Source organism: Sapajus apella, unplaced genomic scaffold (genome assembly GCF_009761245.1).
Source record: "Sapajus apella isolate SASKATOON/1434 unplaced genomic scaffold, GSC_monkey_1.0 scaffold21, whole genome shotgun sequence".
NCBI lineage: Eukaryota > Metazoa > Chordata > Mammalia > Primates > Cebidae > Sapajus > Sapajus apella.
Window position 1 is genome coordinate 4,244,323 of NW_022436961.1, and position 17,569 is coordinate 4,261,891.

General features: G+C 33.4%; 1 protein-coding gene across 7 annotated transcripts in view; it reads right to left on the reverse strand.

Annotated features, from left to right (window-relative positions):
* ADAM18 (ADAM metallopeptidase domain 18) overlaps positions 1-17,569 on the reverse strand; it is a 107,165-nt gene that overhangs the window by 69,367 nt on the left and 20,229 nt on the right. For all 7 annotated transcript variants that reach the window (XM_032288136.1, XM_032288135.1, XM_032288130.1 and 4 more), the window contains 4 exons: positions 13,681-13,746; positions 7,908-7,979; positions 7,543-7,709; positions 6,402-6,483 (listed from right to left, as the gene is read on the reverse strand). In XM_032288136.1, the coding sequence (XP_032144027.1) occupies positions 6,402-6,483; positions 7,543-7,709; positions 7,908-7,979; positions 13,681-13,746 (387 nt within the window). The remainder of the gene's footprint in view (positions 1-6,401; positions 6,484-7,542; positions 7,710-7,907; positions 7,980-13,680; positions 13,747-17,569) is intronic.

Genomic DNA, 17,569 nt, shown 5'->3' on the forward strand with positions numbered 1-17,569 from the left:
AATGTGATGAAGAGAATGAAATCCAAGCTGGAAAATACTCTTCAGGATATTATCCAGGAAACTTCCCCAACCTAGCAAGGTAGGCCAATATTCAAGTCCAGGAAATACAGAGAACACCACAAAGATATGCCTTAAGCAGAGCAACCCCAAGGCACATAATCGTCAGATTCACCAGGGTTGAAATGAAGGAGAAAATTCTAAGGGCAGCCAGAGAGAAAGGTCGGGTTACCCACAAAGGGAAGCCCATCAGGCTCACAGCATATCTCTCAGCAGAAACCCTACTAGCCAGAAGAGAGTGGGGGCCAATATTCAATATCCTTAAAGAAAAGAACTTTCAACCCCGAATCTCCTATCCAGCCAAGCTAAGCTTCATAAGTGAAAGAAAAATAAAATCCTTTGCAAACAAACAAGTACTCCGAGATTTCGTCACCACCAGACCTGCTTTACAAGAGCTCCTGAAAGAGGCTCTACACATATAAAGGAACAACCAGTACCAGCCACTCCAAAAACATACCAAACGGTAAACAGCATCAACACAATCAAGAATCTGCACGAACCAACAAACAAAACAGCCAGCTAGCATCAAAATGGCAGTATCAAATTCATACACAACAATATTATTCTTAAATGTAAATGGACTAAATGCCCCAGTCAAAAGACACAGACTGGCAAATTGGATAAAAAGCCAAAACCCATCAGTGTGCTGTACCCAGGAAACCCATCTCACATGCAAAGATACACAAATGCTCAAATTAAAGGGATGGAGGAAGATTTACCAAGTAAATGGAGAGCAAAAAAAAAAAGCAGGAGTTGCAATTCTCATCTCTGATAAAATAGACTTTAAAGCAACAAAGATCAAAAGAGACAAAGAAGGACATTACATAATGGTAAAAGGATCAATGCAACAAGAAGAGCTAACGATCTTAAATATATACGCACCCAATACAGGAGCACCCAGATACATAAGGCAAGTTCTTAATGACTTACAAAGAGACTTAGACTCCCACACAATAATAGTGCGAGGCTTTAACATCACATTGTCAATATTAGACAGATCAATGAGACAGAAAATTAACAAGGATATCCAGGACTTGAACTCAGAGCTGGACCAAGCAAACCTAATAAACATTTACAGAACTCTCCACCCCAAATCCACAGAATATACATTCTTCTCAGCACCACATCACACCTACTCTAAAATTGACCACATAATTGCAAATAAATCACTCCTCAGGAAATGCAAAAGAACGGAAATCATAACAAACAGTCTCTCAGATCACAGTGCAATTGAGTTAGAACTCAGAATGTAGAAACTAACCCAGAACCGCACAGCTTCATGGAAACTGAACAACTGGCTCTTGAATGTTGACTGGATAAACAATGCAATGAAGGCAAATATAAAGATGTTCTTCGAAACCAACGAGAACAAAGGCACAACATACCAGAATCTCAGGGACACATTTAAAGCAGTCTCTAGAGGAAAATATATAGCAATAAGTGCCCACATGAGAAGCAAGGAGAGATCTAAAATTGAAACCCTAGCATCAAAATTGAAAGAGCTAGAGCAGCAAGATCAAAAAAACTCAAAACCTAGCAGAAGACAAGAAATAGCTAAGATCAGAGCAGAACTGAAGGAGATAGAGAAACAAAAAACCCTTCAAAAAATCAATAAATCCAGGAGCTGGTTTTTCGAAAAGATCAACAAAATAGACAGACCACTAGCCAGATTAATAAAAAGAAAAGAGAGAATAACCAAACTGATGCAATAAAAAACCATAAAGGAGATATCACACAGATTCCACAGAAATTCAAACCATCATCAGAGATTATTACAAACAATTCTATGCACATAAACTAGTAAACCTGGAAGAAATGGATAAATTCCTGGACACTTGCCTCCTACCAAGCCTAAACCAGGAAGAAGTCAAAACCCTGAATAGACCAATAACAAGGTCTGAAGTTGAGGCAGCAATTAAGAGCCTACCACCCAAAAAAAGCCCAGGTACAGATGGGTTCACAGACGAATTCTACCAGACATACAAAGAGGAGCTGGTACCATTCCTTCTGAAACTATTCCAAATAACCCAAAAAGAGGGAATCCTTCCCAAATCATTTTATGAGACAAGCATCATCCTGATACCAAAGCCCGGTAGAAACGCAACAAGAAAAGAAAACTTCAGGCCAATATCTGTGATGAACATAGATGCAAAAATCTTCAAAAAAATACTGGCAAGCCTATTGCAACAGCACATCAAAAAGCTTATCCACCATGATCAAGTAGGCTTCATCCCAGGGATGCAGGCTGGTTCAACATATGCAAGTCTATAAATGTAATTCACCACATAAACAGAACCAGAGACAAAAACCACATGATTATCTCAATTGATGCAGAGAAGGCCTTTGACAAAATTCAGCAGCCCTTTATGCTAAAATCCCTCAATAAACTAGGTATTGACAGAACGTATCTCAAAATAATAAAAGCTATTTAAAACAAACCAACAGCCAATATCATACTGAATGGGCAAAAACTGGAAGCATTCCCCTTGAAATCTGGCACTAGACAAGGATGCCCCCTCTCACCACTCCTATTCAATATAGTACTGGAAGTACTATCAGGCAAGAAAAAGAAATAAAGTGTATTCAAATAGGAAAGGAGGAAGTCAAATTGTCTCTATTTGCAGGCGACATGATTGTATATCGAGAAGACCCCATCATCTCAGCCCCAAATCTCCTGAAACTGATAAGCAACTTCAGCGAAGTCTCAGGATACAAAATCAATGTGCAAAAATCACAAGCATTCCTATACACCAATAACAGACTTAAAGAGAGCCAAATCAAGAACGAACTGCCATTCGCAATTGCCACAAAGAGAATAAAATACCTAGGAATACAACTAACAAGGAATGTAAAAGACCTCTTCAAGGAGAACTACAAGCCACTGCTCAACGAAATAAGAGAGGACACAAAGAGATGGAGAAACATTCCATGTTCATGGTTAGGAAGAATCAATATCATGAAAATGGCCATACTGACCAAAGTAATTTACAGATTTAACACTATTCCCATCAAGCTACCAATGACCTTCTTCACAGAACTGGAAAAAACCACCTTAAACTTCATCCGGAACCAAAAGAGAGCCTGCATAGCCAAGTCAATTCTAAGCAAAAATAACAAAGTGGGAGGCATCACACTATTGGACTTCAACCTATACTACAAGTCTACAGTAATCAAAACAGCATGGTACTGGTACCAAAACAGAGATATAGACCAATGGAATAGAACAGAGGCCTTGGAGGCAACACCACATATCTACAACCATCCGATCTTTGACAAACCTGAAAAAAAACAAGCAATGGGGAAAGGATTCCCTGTTTAATAAATGGTGTTGGGAAAACTGCCTGGCCATGTGCAGAAAGCAGAAACTGGATCCCTTCCTGACGCCTTACACTAAAATTAACTCCAAATGTATTAAAGACTTAAACATAAGTCTTAACACCATAAAAACCCTAGAAGAAAATCTAGGCAAAACCATTCAGGACCTAGCCGTAGGTACGGACTTCATGACCAAAACAGCAAAAGATACAGTCATTAGAGTGAATCGGCAACCAACAGAATGGGAAAACATTTTTGCTGTCTACCCATCTGACAAAGGGCTGATATCCAGAATTTACAAAGAACTAAAACAGATCTACAACAAAGAAACAAACAAGCCCATTCAAAAGTGGGCAAAGGATATGAACAGACACTTCAAAAAAGACATACATGAGGCCAACAAACATATGAAAAAATGCTCATCATCACTGGTCATCAGAGAAATGCAAATCAAAACTACATTGAGATACCATCTCACGCCAGTTAGAATGGCGATCATTAAAAAATCTGGAGACAACAGATGCTGGAGAGGATGTGGAGAAATAGGAACACTTTTACACTGTTGGTGGGAGAGTAAACTAGTTCAACCATTGTGGAAGACAGTGTGGTGATTCCTCAAGGACCTAGAAATAGAAATTCCATTTGACCCAGCAATCTCATTACTGGGTATATATCCAAAGGATTATAAATTGTTCTACTATAAGGACACGTGCACACAAATTTTCATTGCGGCACTGTTTACAATAGCAAAGACCTGGAACCAACCCAAATGCCCATCGATGATAGACTGGACACGGAAAATGTGATACATACACACCATGGAATATTATGCAGCCATCAAAAATGATGAGTTCATGTCCTTTGTAGGGACATGGATGAACCTGGAAACCATCAGTCTTAGCAAACTGACACAAGAGCAGAAAATCAAACACCACATGTTCTCACTCAAAGGTGGGTGTTGAACAATGAGAACACATGGACACAGGGAGGGGAGCTCTACATACTGGGGTCTGTTGGGGGGAAATGGGGGAGGGACGGGGGGTGGGGAGGTGGGGAGAGATAACATGGGGAGAAATGCCAGATGTAGGTGAAGGGGAGGAAGACAGCAAATCACACTGCCATGTGTGTACCTATGCAACAAGCTTGCATGATCTTCACAGGTACCCCAAAACCTAAAATATAATTTTAAAAAAAGTTGGAATAAAAAATAAAATAATTTAAAATTTTTTCTATCACACAATTTACTTCCCACCTTTCTTGTCAATAAAGTATAGGAGCTCACTTCTAAAAAAATGAGCAAAATATAAAAGAGGAATACCCATAACACAAAAGAAACAAGATTGAAAATTCACAAACCCTACCTAGGCAACAGGTCTAAGGTAGATTGACAAAATAGACAATTTCTGCAGAATGTCTCCAGGAAAGGAAAGAGGAACTTGTGAAACAAGGAGAAAACTAGAAACAATGTATAATTTTATTAAAAATTGTTTCACAAATCAATATGATGCAATTATTAAATTTAGTAAGAACTAAAGGGCACACAAGGCAATTTAGTCTTTCATTACTTGGCTCATTAGCGAATAAGACACAAGTCAAATAAGGTATATAATTATAGAGGAGGAATGAAGGAGTCAAAATATAGATATGATGCACTATTAGGATGTTACATTCTAATTTCAATAATTGGAAACCAATAGATAATACTCATATTTCAATAGTCAGAAAACTTCATGGGCATATATTTTACCAATGGTAAAAGAATGAACAAACTATTCCTACCCATAAAAATATAAATATAAGTAGATTCATAAGTACCTTCTCAAGTGTTAATAACATTCTGACTTTGCAAATATATAAAGTTTTAAACTAGATAATATCTAATAACTATACAAAATACTAAAATCTTTGACTTTAATTCACTTTAATACCAATGCAATTTCCTTGTGTAACTCTTAAAATGGATATAATTTCATTAGCTCAAATCCAGCTTTGTTTGGTTACCAAAAGTTAAAGAGAAAATATTTTTTAATTTGTGAAAGAAGCAATCTTACCAGTCCTAAAGATAAGCATTTTTTAAAACTAAGTATTTTTTAAAAAACCAAATCACTCCTAGTAAAAAGTAGACATGAAATATATTAACTTATCATGGATAATTTTAACTGAATAGTCTCCATTTTTACATCATTCATGAACTAATGATTACATGTTTTCTGGGGTATCATAATATTAAGCAAAATGGAGCACACAAGAATACACACTGTCTTCTGCTTATGTAAACTTCAAAAAGAAGTAAAATTAAATTTCCTTTGGTATGGGTGGTAGGTGGGAGGACGCATGATTCATAAGTACCTTCTGAAGTGTTGATAGCATTCTATTTCTTGATTTTTGTGGTATTTACACCTATGTATAAACTTGATAAAAGTTAATTGTGACTTGTGGAATTTTCTTTATATACTATATTTTGTACTTCAGTAAAACTTCTCTTTAAAAAGAAATTAACATGGAGTTATATGGTTACAAAGAAGAAATTTTTTAATTGAGAAAGAGGATTTAGGGGTTGTAGATTATGCAGGAAACACTTTTATCAATATACAAATTTTCAATTTCTAAAAACAATATATATTATTTATGCATACATATATTTATTAAGACAGCATAAATTACATGTAAAATTGCAAAAACAAATTTATAATTTTTGCTATTTATTGAACTTGGAGCAAATGTGCAAGAGGCTTTAACATTGCTCTAATGTTTTATTTATTTAAAAATTTAAAGCAAATGTTCGTGTCCATTATGAACAGTTGGTGAGTGGTTACACTAAAAGGTTTGTTCACATAATATTCTTTGTATTCGAACTTTATAAATAAACTTTCTGAGATTCTAATAATTTTATCCCAATGAAATCATAATGCACATACGCATACAGAAAAAGATCAAGTGGTTATACACTATTTAACTATTTAAATTAATACTTACAAAACATATAAGGCTTAAAAATAGTGGTGTAAAGAAGAATAAAAATTACATACCATAACAATACCTGCATCATAGCTTTTATTGCATATGGTGCCAGGAAATGTTGCTCCCACATATTTAGGATGTTTCCTGTAACTACATTATGATAATATTGTCTTTTAATAAACATAGTTATGCAAAAAAAATTCATAGACTTATTTATTAAATTAAACCTTTTTATAAAATTTTAGAAATGACTTTACAAATATATAAAGTTTCAAACTAGATAATATCTAATAAGCTACACAAAATGCTAAAATCATTGACTTGAATTAATTCACTTTAATACCAATGCTTGTGTAACTCTTAAAATGGATATAATTTCATTAGCTCAAATCCAGCTTTGTTTGGTTGCCAAAAGTTAAAGAGAAAATAATTTTTAATTTGTGGAAGAAGTAATCTTACCGTCCTAAAGATAGCATTTTTAAAAACTAAATATTAAAAAAAACCCAAATCACTCCTAGTAAAAGTAGACATGAAACGCATTAACTTATCATAGATAATTTTAACTGAATAGTCTCCATTTTTACATCATTCATAAACTAAGGATTACATGTTTTCTGTAGTAAAGTCAATATCATAGAAGTTCATGAAATGCAGATTTTAAAAATAATATTATACTCCAAAATATTCTAATACAAAACTATTTATTGTACTTTTTATTATATATTTAAGTACACTAGCACCTCCACGGCAAAGGCTACTTTTTTATTTTATTTTATTTTATTATTTTATTTTTGAGACAGAGTTTTGCTCTCATTGCCCAGGCTGGAGTGCAATGACATGATTTTGGCCCACTACAATCTCCATCTGCCTGGTTCAAGGATTCTCCTGCCTTAGCCTCCTGAGTAGCTGGGATTACAGGCATGCACCACCACGTCTGGCTAATTTTTGTATTTTTAGTAGTGAAGGGGTTTCACTACTTCATTTTGGTCATGGTGGTCTTGAACTCCCAGCCCCTAGTTATCCGCCCGACTCAGCCTCCCAGTGCTGGGATTACAGGCGTGAACCACTGCACCCGGCTAAGGCTACTTATTTTTAAACATTTTCAAAGGGGCTTAAGGAAAATTGAAGAACACAATAAATTCACTAAGTTACCAATTTAAAATAATTATATATGCAGATATCTTTATTAATGTAGAACATTGTGCTTACACAAATAAGTATGCTACGTCATGGGGCTGTAGGGTAAGATAGTCCCGTTTCCATGCCAAAAATCTTTGTAATATAGCATCAGCATCCCCACTGGTGGAAATCTGGTTTTCATTTGACCATAATTCCAAGGAAGACAGTATAACAGTCAATTTCAACTGGGTAAACATCTAAAAGTAAGATTTATGGTACATTTTTAAAGTAACAAGTTATTACATTTAAAAAGTACATTAAAAAATGAAGAAAATGTTCCAGTATTTTGAGTATTAAACTAATAAAAGTAGTTGTTATTAATTTGCCAAGATAGAATCCAAATTATATTAAATAAACTTTCATATAAATGGAAATGTGAAAAAGTAAAAACTTACTGTGTTGACAAGCCCAATAACCTGGACAATTTTTTGTGTTACAGTCATCATTTCAGATCCCATATAATCATACTGAAAAATAAATTTTATTTTTCATGAAAGTATCATTTTGAATCCAAGTGAATGCAATGATGTTTAGGCATTGTATTAGGTATTATAAGTAATCTAGAGTTGTTTTAAAGTACATAGGAGAATGTGTGTAGGCTTGAGCAAATTCTAAGCTATTTTATATAAGGGACTTAAGTATTTATGGATTATATATTACATATATACATATATATATTATACACACAGAGAAATATTATTAAGCCTTCAAAATGGTTATTCTGTCATTTGTGACAAATGGATGAACCTGGAGGGCATTATGATAAGTGAAATAAGCCAGATACAGAACAGAAAATACTACATGACCTCACTTACATGTGGTATCTAAACAAAACAAAACAAATATATTCAAATACATAGAAACAAAGTGAAAAGGTGGCTGTCAAAAGGCAGAGGTCAGCGTGTTGGGAGAAATGTGGAAATGGCATTCATAGGATACAAAGTTTGGGTTATGTAGAATCAATAAGTCTAGAGACCTAATGTACACACGAGAGCTACAGTCAACAATATTGCTTTATATACTGGAAATTTGCTAAGAGAGTAGATTTTAGGTACTTTTACCACAAAAATGTAATACTATGTATATAAAAACAACCTGATGTAGACATCTTAAATATATATACTTTAAAAAAAAAACAAAAAGAGAGATGTGAAAACTTTAAAAAAAAAATAAAAAGAGAGATGTGAATTGCCAATATCAGGAATGAAAGAGGATTATGATATCTAAAATGGTGATAATAAAGTATGAAATAGCTTACTACATTTTAATACATTTGAAAATATTATTTAAAATGTCATTTGCCAATATGGTCAAAGGTAAAGTTCAAAGACTATATAATCATGTAACTATTAAAGTGGATTCTGTCATTTTAAACCATCCCATAAAAGAAATATCAGGTCGAAAGGACTATAAGGGTTAATTGTTGGGCAGGTGCAGTGGCTCATGCCTATAACCCCAGCACTTTGGGAGACTGAGGTTTGGACAACATGGTGAGACTTTGTCTCTATAAAAACTAAAAAAGAATTATCCAGGCATTGTGGTGTGTGCCTGTAGTCCCAGCTACTCAGAAGGCTGAGGCAGGAGGACTGGTTTAGGCCACGAGTTTGAGATTGCAGTGAGGTATGATTTTGTCACTGCATTCCAGGCTGCACAACACAGTGAGGCCCTGTCTCTCTCTCTCTCTCTCTCTCGCTCTCTCTCTGAAAAAGAAAAGTTAATTGTTACAGACATTTAAATAATATGTAAAGAACAAGTAAAGGCATTTGCACAAAAATCATTCAGAATATAGGAAAAGGGCAGACATTTTGTTTTATGAAAGCAACACTAACAACAGCTTAACAAGAAAGGGTCTTTTTGATCTGAGAAACATTTCTATGAAATAACTGGCACGTATTCTCCATTAGTGCCAAGGTACATGAAAGACAAATATCATAGTACTGCCAAGATTGGTGGAGAGAAAAGAGACATATCAACTCAATGGAATGTAGGATCTTATAATTGTGGACTAAATTAGGAAAAAGGCATTTATGAGAAAAATGTCAAAATTTTTTTAGTTGATAATAATGTAGATACATTAGCTTTTATGTTTTGATTACTATATTATGATTATGTAAGATGTTAACTTAGGGTAAGTTATGGAAAAATATATGGGAACATTTTACTGTTTCTTAACTTTCATGTAAGTTTAAAGTTCTTTCAAAATAATAAGTTTAAAATAATAAAATTCAGCTAAAGAGCAAAGGGGAATATCCCACCAATATCATTGGTGAACATTTGAAATGGTGATGCTACAAATTAACCAATTTTTAAAAGTTAAAAAGAATGTATTACAAATTCATTCTAAGAAATTTGATAATTGCCTCATGCCTTAAAGCCATAACATTGGCCATTATGTTTCAATACCTGAATTATGAAAAGGATACATTCAAATCATAACAATCTAACTTGTAGAAACTAAAACAAGTTTAAAGAAAATCTAAACTTTCCTATGTATATCAAATAAATTTAATGTGTACTTTAAAATATTTCCTCAAAGAAAACTTAAGGTCTACAGGGTTTCAGAGTATTTTCCAGCTATATGTGGAAAGGGTCATATTCATAATACCTAAATTCTTGGACAGACTATAAGAAGAAGAAAACTCACTAACTTATTTGATGAGGCTAGGATTATCTTGATTCCTTTCTATAAGAAAGGAATATAATATATAATTATTTATGAATATAAACCCTAAAATCAAAATCAAAATATTAAATAAAAGATCCAGTTATTTATAAAAATTGACAAAAATGTAATAAATAAGTATGGTATATTTTAGAAACACAAGTATGGCTCTCTATACCCACTGATCATCTATGTAAGAGCAGAAAAGAAAATTGATGAAAAACAGCTATCTGTGATAAAAATCTTGGAAAACAGGGAATATAAAGGAACTTTCTCAATATTATAAAGATCACCTACCAAAAACTAAGAGCTAACATGAAAATTAGAGAGAATGGTTAATCTGTAAGTTAGGGAAAAATTTAGAAATATACACATCAGTCTATTTAACATTGTACTTCAGAGTCAAGCTAGGACAATAAAAGAATAAAATGAAATAAAAGTAAAATAAATAGATAATAAATACATGTATACATAAATAGATAAAAGGGAATAAAAATTGAAAAATAAAAATTAAAATGTAATTATTCACAAATAATATGATTGTGTACATAGAATAATAAAAAATCTACAAAAAATGAAACACAACAATTAACCAGCAAATTAGGCAAAAATCACAAGATATAAGATGAATACATTAATCTCAGCTATGTTTTTATAAACCGGAGCAAAAATACGTATATATTAAATTAAAAATACCATTTACTAGAACATTACAAAATCATCAAATGCATAACAATAAAATGAATAAAGATGTTCAAGAACACTATAGAACACTAATGAAAGAAATTAACAAAAAATGTAAAGATGTGTGTGTGTGAGGAGGCTCTCCTTATTCAGAGATCAAATGACTCAATATTATTAACATCACAATTCTTTCCAAAGTGAGCTAACCATTCAATGTAACTCCAAAATCAAAATTACAGCATTTTTGTAAAATCTAGAGGGTGATTCTAAAATGGGTTTAAATAAAAGGGACCCAGAATAGTCAAAACAATAATTAGGATTAGTAAAAGGAAAAAGCCAAATAAATTATATAACAATAAAGCTATAGTAATGAACTTAGTGAATTATTAATTCAATAAAACAAAAATAGGGCAATGGAAGTGAACAACAACATAAGAAATAGGTCACACACAATTCTGCTACATAATTTTTTTAAATTGCTATGGAGTAAGAGATATTTTTCACAAGTGGAGATGAAGCAAATGATGTCTATATGGAAAAAAGACAATCTTTACTCCCTGCTCACAGCATATACATTTCTCAATTAGAAATATACTGTAAAACTTATTTTAAAGGGTAAAGAAAAAAACATACAATAATATGGAAGTAAAATTGTGTCCTTGGAATAAGAAAATATTTCTTAAATTGAAAACAAAACGAAATTTATGTTAAAAAACATAAAATGGACTCAACTGTGGTTCAGTGTGTATGTTTATCAAAAGACATCATTAAATGAATATAAATATAACAGAGAGACTGGTAGAAAACACAGCTATCTGAAAAAGGCCTCATATTTGGAATATGTAAGGAATTCCCACAAAATAGTAAGAAAACTATTAAAATGGGGAAAAGCTTATACGTTTACTCTGAAAAATATCCAAATGGTAAATAATGTATGAAAATATGCTCAACCTCAGTCATGTGTTAAATGCACCTAAAAACCACAATATGATATCACTATATATCCACTAGAATGGCTGAGACTTTTTAAAGTTTATAAATTCTAATCATTTGTAATGATATAGAACCCCTGGACCTTTCATACATTGCTGAAAGCACAGGAAATTACTATAATAACTTTTTAACTGTTTACCAATATTGTCTAAATGTAACATACCAATCCCATGATCTGCTCATAGACAGATACCAAAAGAAATTATGTCTACCAAAAGACATGAACAAGATTGATTATAATAATTTTATTCATAATAGCACCAAATTGTGGTATTCTTCACATTAGTATACAAGAAATAAACTACGGTTATGGGGAACAACAGGAGTAAATCTTGAAGATATTATATTTAACAAAATAACGCAGATGCTGTAGAACAGATAATCTATAATTTACACTTTTGTATCTATTTGATTGTATTGTATTTATCTGATAAATGCTAGCCATTCATCTAAAAATCTATTCTATGAAGCCTTTCCTTAACAATTCCTGGCTCACTGTGGCTCACACCTGTAATCCTAGCAATTTGGGAGGCTGAGGCAGGTGGATTACTAGGTCAGGAGTTCAAGACCAGCCTGGCCAACATAGCGAAACACTATCTCTACTAAAAATACAAAAAATTAGCCAAGTGTGGTGGTGTGCATTTGTAATCCCAACTACTTGGGAGGCTGAGGCAGGAAAATCATGTGAACCTGGGAGATGGAGGTTGTAGTGAGCCAAGATCATGCCATGCACCCCAGCCTGGGCAACAGAGCAAAAGACTCTGTCTCAAAAAAAAAGGAGACAATTCCTACATCTTTCTCAATATCATCCTGTAATTTTGTGCATGTGTGTGTGTGTATATATATATATAAAAGTTTTACATATATTCGTATATAATGTATGCAGTGCATCATAATTATTTGATTGCATATCTGTCTTTTCCATCAAAATGTGAATTCCTGAAAGTAGAATTTCTAGTGATTAGTCGGTGCTTTGCATTTAGTAAATATATAATGGTACTAATTTTAAAAATAAATATATATTTAAAACCAGAGGTATATTTATTCAAAAACTATGCTGAAACATATTTTAAGAATAATAAACAAAAACCATAAACACTACTATTATTGAAGTGAAATTTCTGTTAGGAATAAAGGTTTTGAAATGATGTGAAAGCAAAGAACTGATTTAGTTGAAAATGTTGGATAAAAGGATGGGTCATTAGGGGTTAAAGTCAAAGAGATACTGACTGAGCTGTAGTGGAGGAAGCAGATAGTATAAAGCATTCTAGGTTAATTTAGGCTGTTCTTCATCACAATTGTCGATTTATCTAAGACACCTAAAATAAAATATCTTTATTTTAAAATATTAAGAAAATTTTTGGCCGGGCGCTGTGGCTCATGCCTGTAATTCTAGCACTTTGGGAGGCCAAGGTGGTGGATCACCTGAGGTCAGGAGTTCAAGATCAGCCTGGCCATCATGGTGAAACCCCATCTAAAAAAATAAATAAATAAAATAAAATTTTTATGTCTTCAAAATTAAAACAAAACTTTCACTAACTTACAGAAAGAAAGATGAGTGAAAGAAAAAGGATGGAAGGGAGGGAGGGAGGAAGGGAAGAAGGGAGGGTGTGAGGAAAGGGAATAAGGAAGGAAGGAAGGAAGGAAGCGAGGGGGGGAGGGAGGGGAACAAAAGAAAGGAATGAATGAAAGAGGGGTGGAGAAAAAAAGGGAAGACAGAGGGGAAGGGAGGAAAAGAGAGAGGGAGAAAATAGGGAGACAATGGAGGAAGGACGGGTAAGAAGAAGGAAGGGAAAAGACTGGAAGGCAAGTAGGAAAGTTTTACTTACCAAAGCTTTTTCCACTATAATGTGTATTTCCAGATATTGGGGTAATAGTTTTGAAAGATTTTTTTTCTGGAAAACAACAACAGGGATTTATAAAATGTTAAAATGTATTTAATTTAAGAGAAAAAGATGACATGTAAAGACAGCAAAAAAATGCATATAAAATCTTCATGAGGACTTAAATATAAAAATTAATTCCAATGTAGAAAATTTTACTTCAAAACATATCCCAAGCTTAAAATATTTCCAGTAAGCCTGCTAGAGTAATGTAGGGGTCTATGTAGTCTCTGTTAATGCTGAATGAGAAAAAAAGAGCAAAGATATACCTTCTGTTGTCTTCATCTGCTGACAAATCTATACTACCAGTTCACATTTGAACATTTTTCCTTGACTGTCTTATGAAGGACTATAGCAACACTAACTGTGGAATACCAAAAATTGTCCAATCATAGAGATATAGGAAATATTTTAGAAATCATAGTCTACACTGAAATTTAGATAAATATTGTACTTTGTCTATTAATAATAATTGATGATCTATGGGGTATGAGCACAATCAGTGATTACTGCATTATATAAAATGGCTCACAAAACTTATGCCCTGGAACTATTGAATTATTTATGATATTTTACATTCTGTTCTTTCCTGTGTATCCATGATTATCACCTATAAATCATCAATTATTGCATCCTCATTTAACACTTTATTGATAATTTTACATGAGTTATATTTCTAACAAACTGAAGTGCCATTTCACATATAGAAGCTTCAGAGAAACTAAAATTTCCTCTTTGATCTAAACATATTTATTGGTCACCAAATACAAGAGTAAAGAGGGTGTTGAATCTGCAATAGAATAGCCTGAGTCAAAATAAGTAAACAAGCAAACAAATAAGCCAAACTTAATGGATAGAGCCTCTGTTTAAATAGGTTGGTTAATATTTCCATGGGAAAGTAAAGTATGCTTCATGTCATATATCCATTGTTGTTTTCTCTATCTATCTACCTATTGATCTATCAGTCTATCATCTATCGACATATATATTTATTTATCCATCTATCTATATATCCCCTTCTTGTGTATACATGTATATGTGCAATTTTGTAAGAAAGGGGGCTCTCATTTTTTTAACATTCTAAAATATGTGAGTTTGGTCTTTTAAACTTTCTGTTATTGGTGGGTTTTGTTGTAACCATACTATTGTACTACCATACAACTTGTTGCTCAAACTGAAATAATGTGGAATGAGAAAATGGGGCACTAAAACAATCAAAATTATATAATTACTAAAATTGATATTTAATGACTAAAAATTTTAACTTTCTCAGCAGAAACCTTACAAACAAGAAGCGTTGACATTCACCTTTTGTCTCTTTAAAAAGAAAGACTGCCAAGAATTTTGTATCCAGCAAAACTAAGTTTTATAAATGAAGGATACATAAAGTCTTTTTCAGAGAAGCAAATGCTGAGGGAATTTGTCACTACTAGATCAGCCTTACAAGAAATGCTAAAAGGAGTTGTACATCTTAAAACAAAATGTCAATATACACTAGAATAGGACCTCTTGAAAACATAAAATCTATAGTACCTATGAAACAATAACACAATAAAGAATATAAAGTATCTAAGTGACAATCATCATAACTGGAACTATATCTCACATCTCAATATTAATGTTTAATGTAAATGGTCTAAATACACCACTTAGAAGACACAGATTGGCAGAATCAATAAAAAAAATTACAAATTATAAATATCTGCTGTCTTCTAGAGACTCACATAACAAGTAAAGATTCTTACAGACTCAAGCCAAAGGGGTGGAAAAGACATTCCAGACAAATAGAAACTAAAGGCAAGCAGGAGGTGCTATTCTTACATCAGATAAAATAGACTTTTAAGCCAAAACAATTTTAAAAGACAAAAGGATGTTGATATGGTTTGACTGTGTCACCACCCAAATATTGTAATGATCCCCATCTGTCAAGGGTAGGGTCACATGGAGATAATTGAATCTTGGGGGCAGTTTCCCCATACTGTTCGCATTGTAGTAAATAAGTCTCATGAGATCTGATGGTTTCATAAATGAGAGTTCCCTGCATAAGCTTTCTATGCCTCCTGCCTTGTAAGATGTCTCTTTGCTTTTCCTTAATCTTCTGCCATTATTGTGAGGTCTCCTGAGCCATGTGGAGCTGTGAATCCATTAAACCTCTTTCCTTTATAAATTACCAGGTCTCAGGTATGTCTTTGTCAGCAGTGTGAGAACCAACTAACACAGATGTCATTATATAATGATAAAAGGTTCAATTCAACAAGAAGGTATTACAGTCCTAAATATATATGCACCTAACTTTGGTGCTACCACATTCATAAGACAATGACTATTTGACCTATGAAAAAAAGATAGACAGCAACACAATAATAGTGGGTGACTTCAACACTCCACTGACAGCACTAGACAGATTATCAAGGCAGAAAGTCAACAAAGAAACATAGGACTTAAACTGTACTCTAGAACAAATGGACCTAACAGATATTTACAAAATAGTCTACCCAAGAACTACATTCTTCTCATCAACACATAGAACATTCTCTAAGACAGATAATATGATAGGCCACAAAATAAGTCTCAATAAATTTTTTAAAAATCAAAATTATATAAAGTAGCTTCTCTGAAAAGTAGAGTAAAACTAAAAACCAACTCCAAAAGGAACCCAGTGGAGTACTAAAAATTTACACAGTGGAGTAAAACTAAACATCAACTCCAAAAGGAACTCTCAAAACAACAGAAATATAAGGAAATTAAACAACCTGATCCTGAATGATTTGGGGATTAACGATAAACTCAAGATGAAAATTTTCAAAATTACTATTACCATTCAAAATGAATAATAGTAATACAAATTATCAAAACCACTAGGATAGAGCAAATGCAGTGCTGTATATTGTATATACCAAGTATTCTCTCATTATCCACCCCCTGCTCACCTCCTCACCCATTCAAACCGTTATTGTCTATTATTCCACACTCTACATCCCTGTGTGCACAGCATTTATATGCCATTTATAAGTAACTACATGCAGTGTTTATCTTTCTGTGTCTGACTTGTCTCACTTAAGATAAATGCCTCCAGTTCATATATGTTGTTGCCACTGACAGGATTTCGTCCTTTCTACAATGTAACTGTTGGCTATTAGTATGTGTCCTTTTAAGAAAGTCTGTTCACCTGTTCAAGTGTCTTGTCCATTTGCAAGCAAAGTCTCTTTAGTTTGTTGTAGTGTTTGTTGTTATTGCTGCGGGTTTTTTGTTTTTGTTTGTTTTTTTTGCTTTTGCTGCAAGTGCTTTTGAGGTCCTGTCTAAAAAAATCCTTGTTCAGACCTATGTCATGTAGTGTTTCCCTTGTGTTTTTCATCTAGTAATTTCATGGCTTAAGGTTTTATGTTTAAATCTGTAACACATTTTGATCTTTTTGTGTCAATTCAGAGATAGGAATTTACTTTCACTCTTTTGTGTGTGAATATTCAGTTTTACCAGCACCATATATTGAAGAGACTGTCCTTTCTCCATTGTGAGTTCTTGGCATCTGTGAGAAAAGAAAGAAAAAGTAAAAGAAAGAAAGAGAGAGAGAGAGAGAAGGAAGGAGGGAGGGACGAAGGAAGGAGAGAGAGAGAAAGAAGGAAGAAAGAAAGGAAGGAAGGAAGGAAGGAAAGAGAGAGAGAAAGATGGAAAAAAGGAAGAAAGGGAGGAAGGAAGATAGGAAGGAAGGAAGGAAGGAAGGAAGGAAGGAAGGAAGGAAGGAAGGACGAAAGAAAGAAAGAGAAAAGGAAGGAGGGAAGGAAGAAAGGAAGGAGAGATGGAAGGAAGGAAGGAAGGAAGGAAGGAAGGAAGGAAG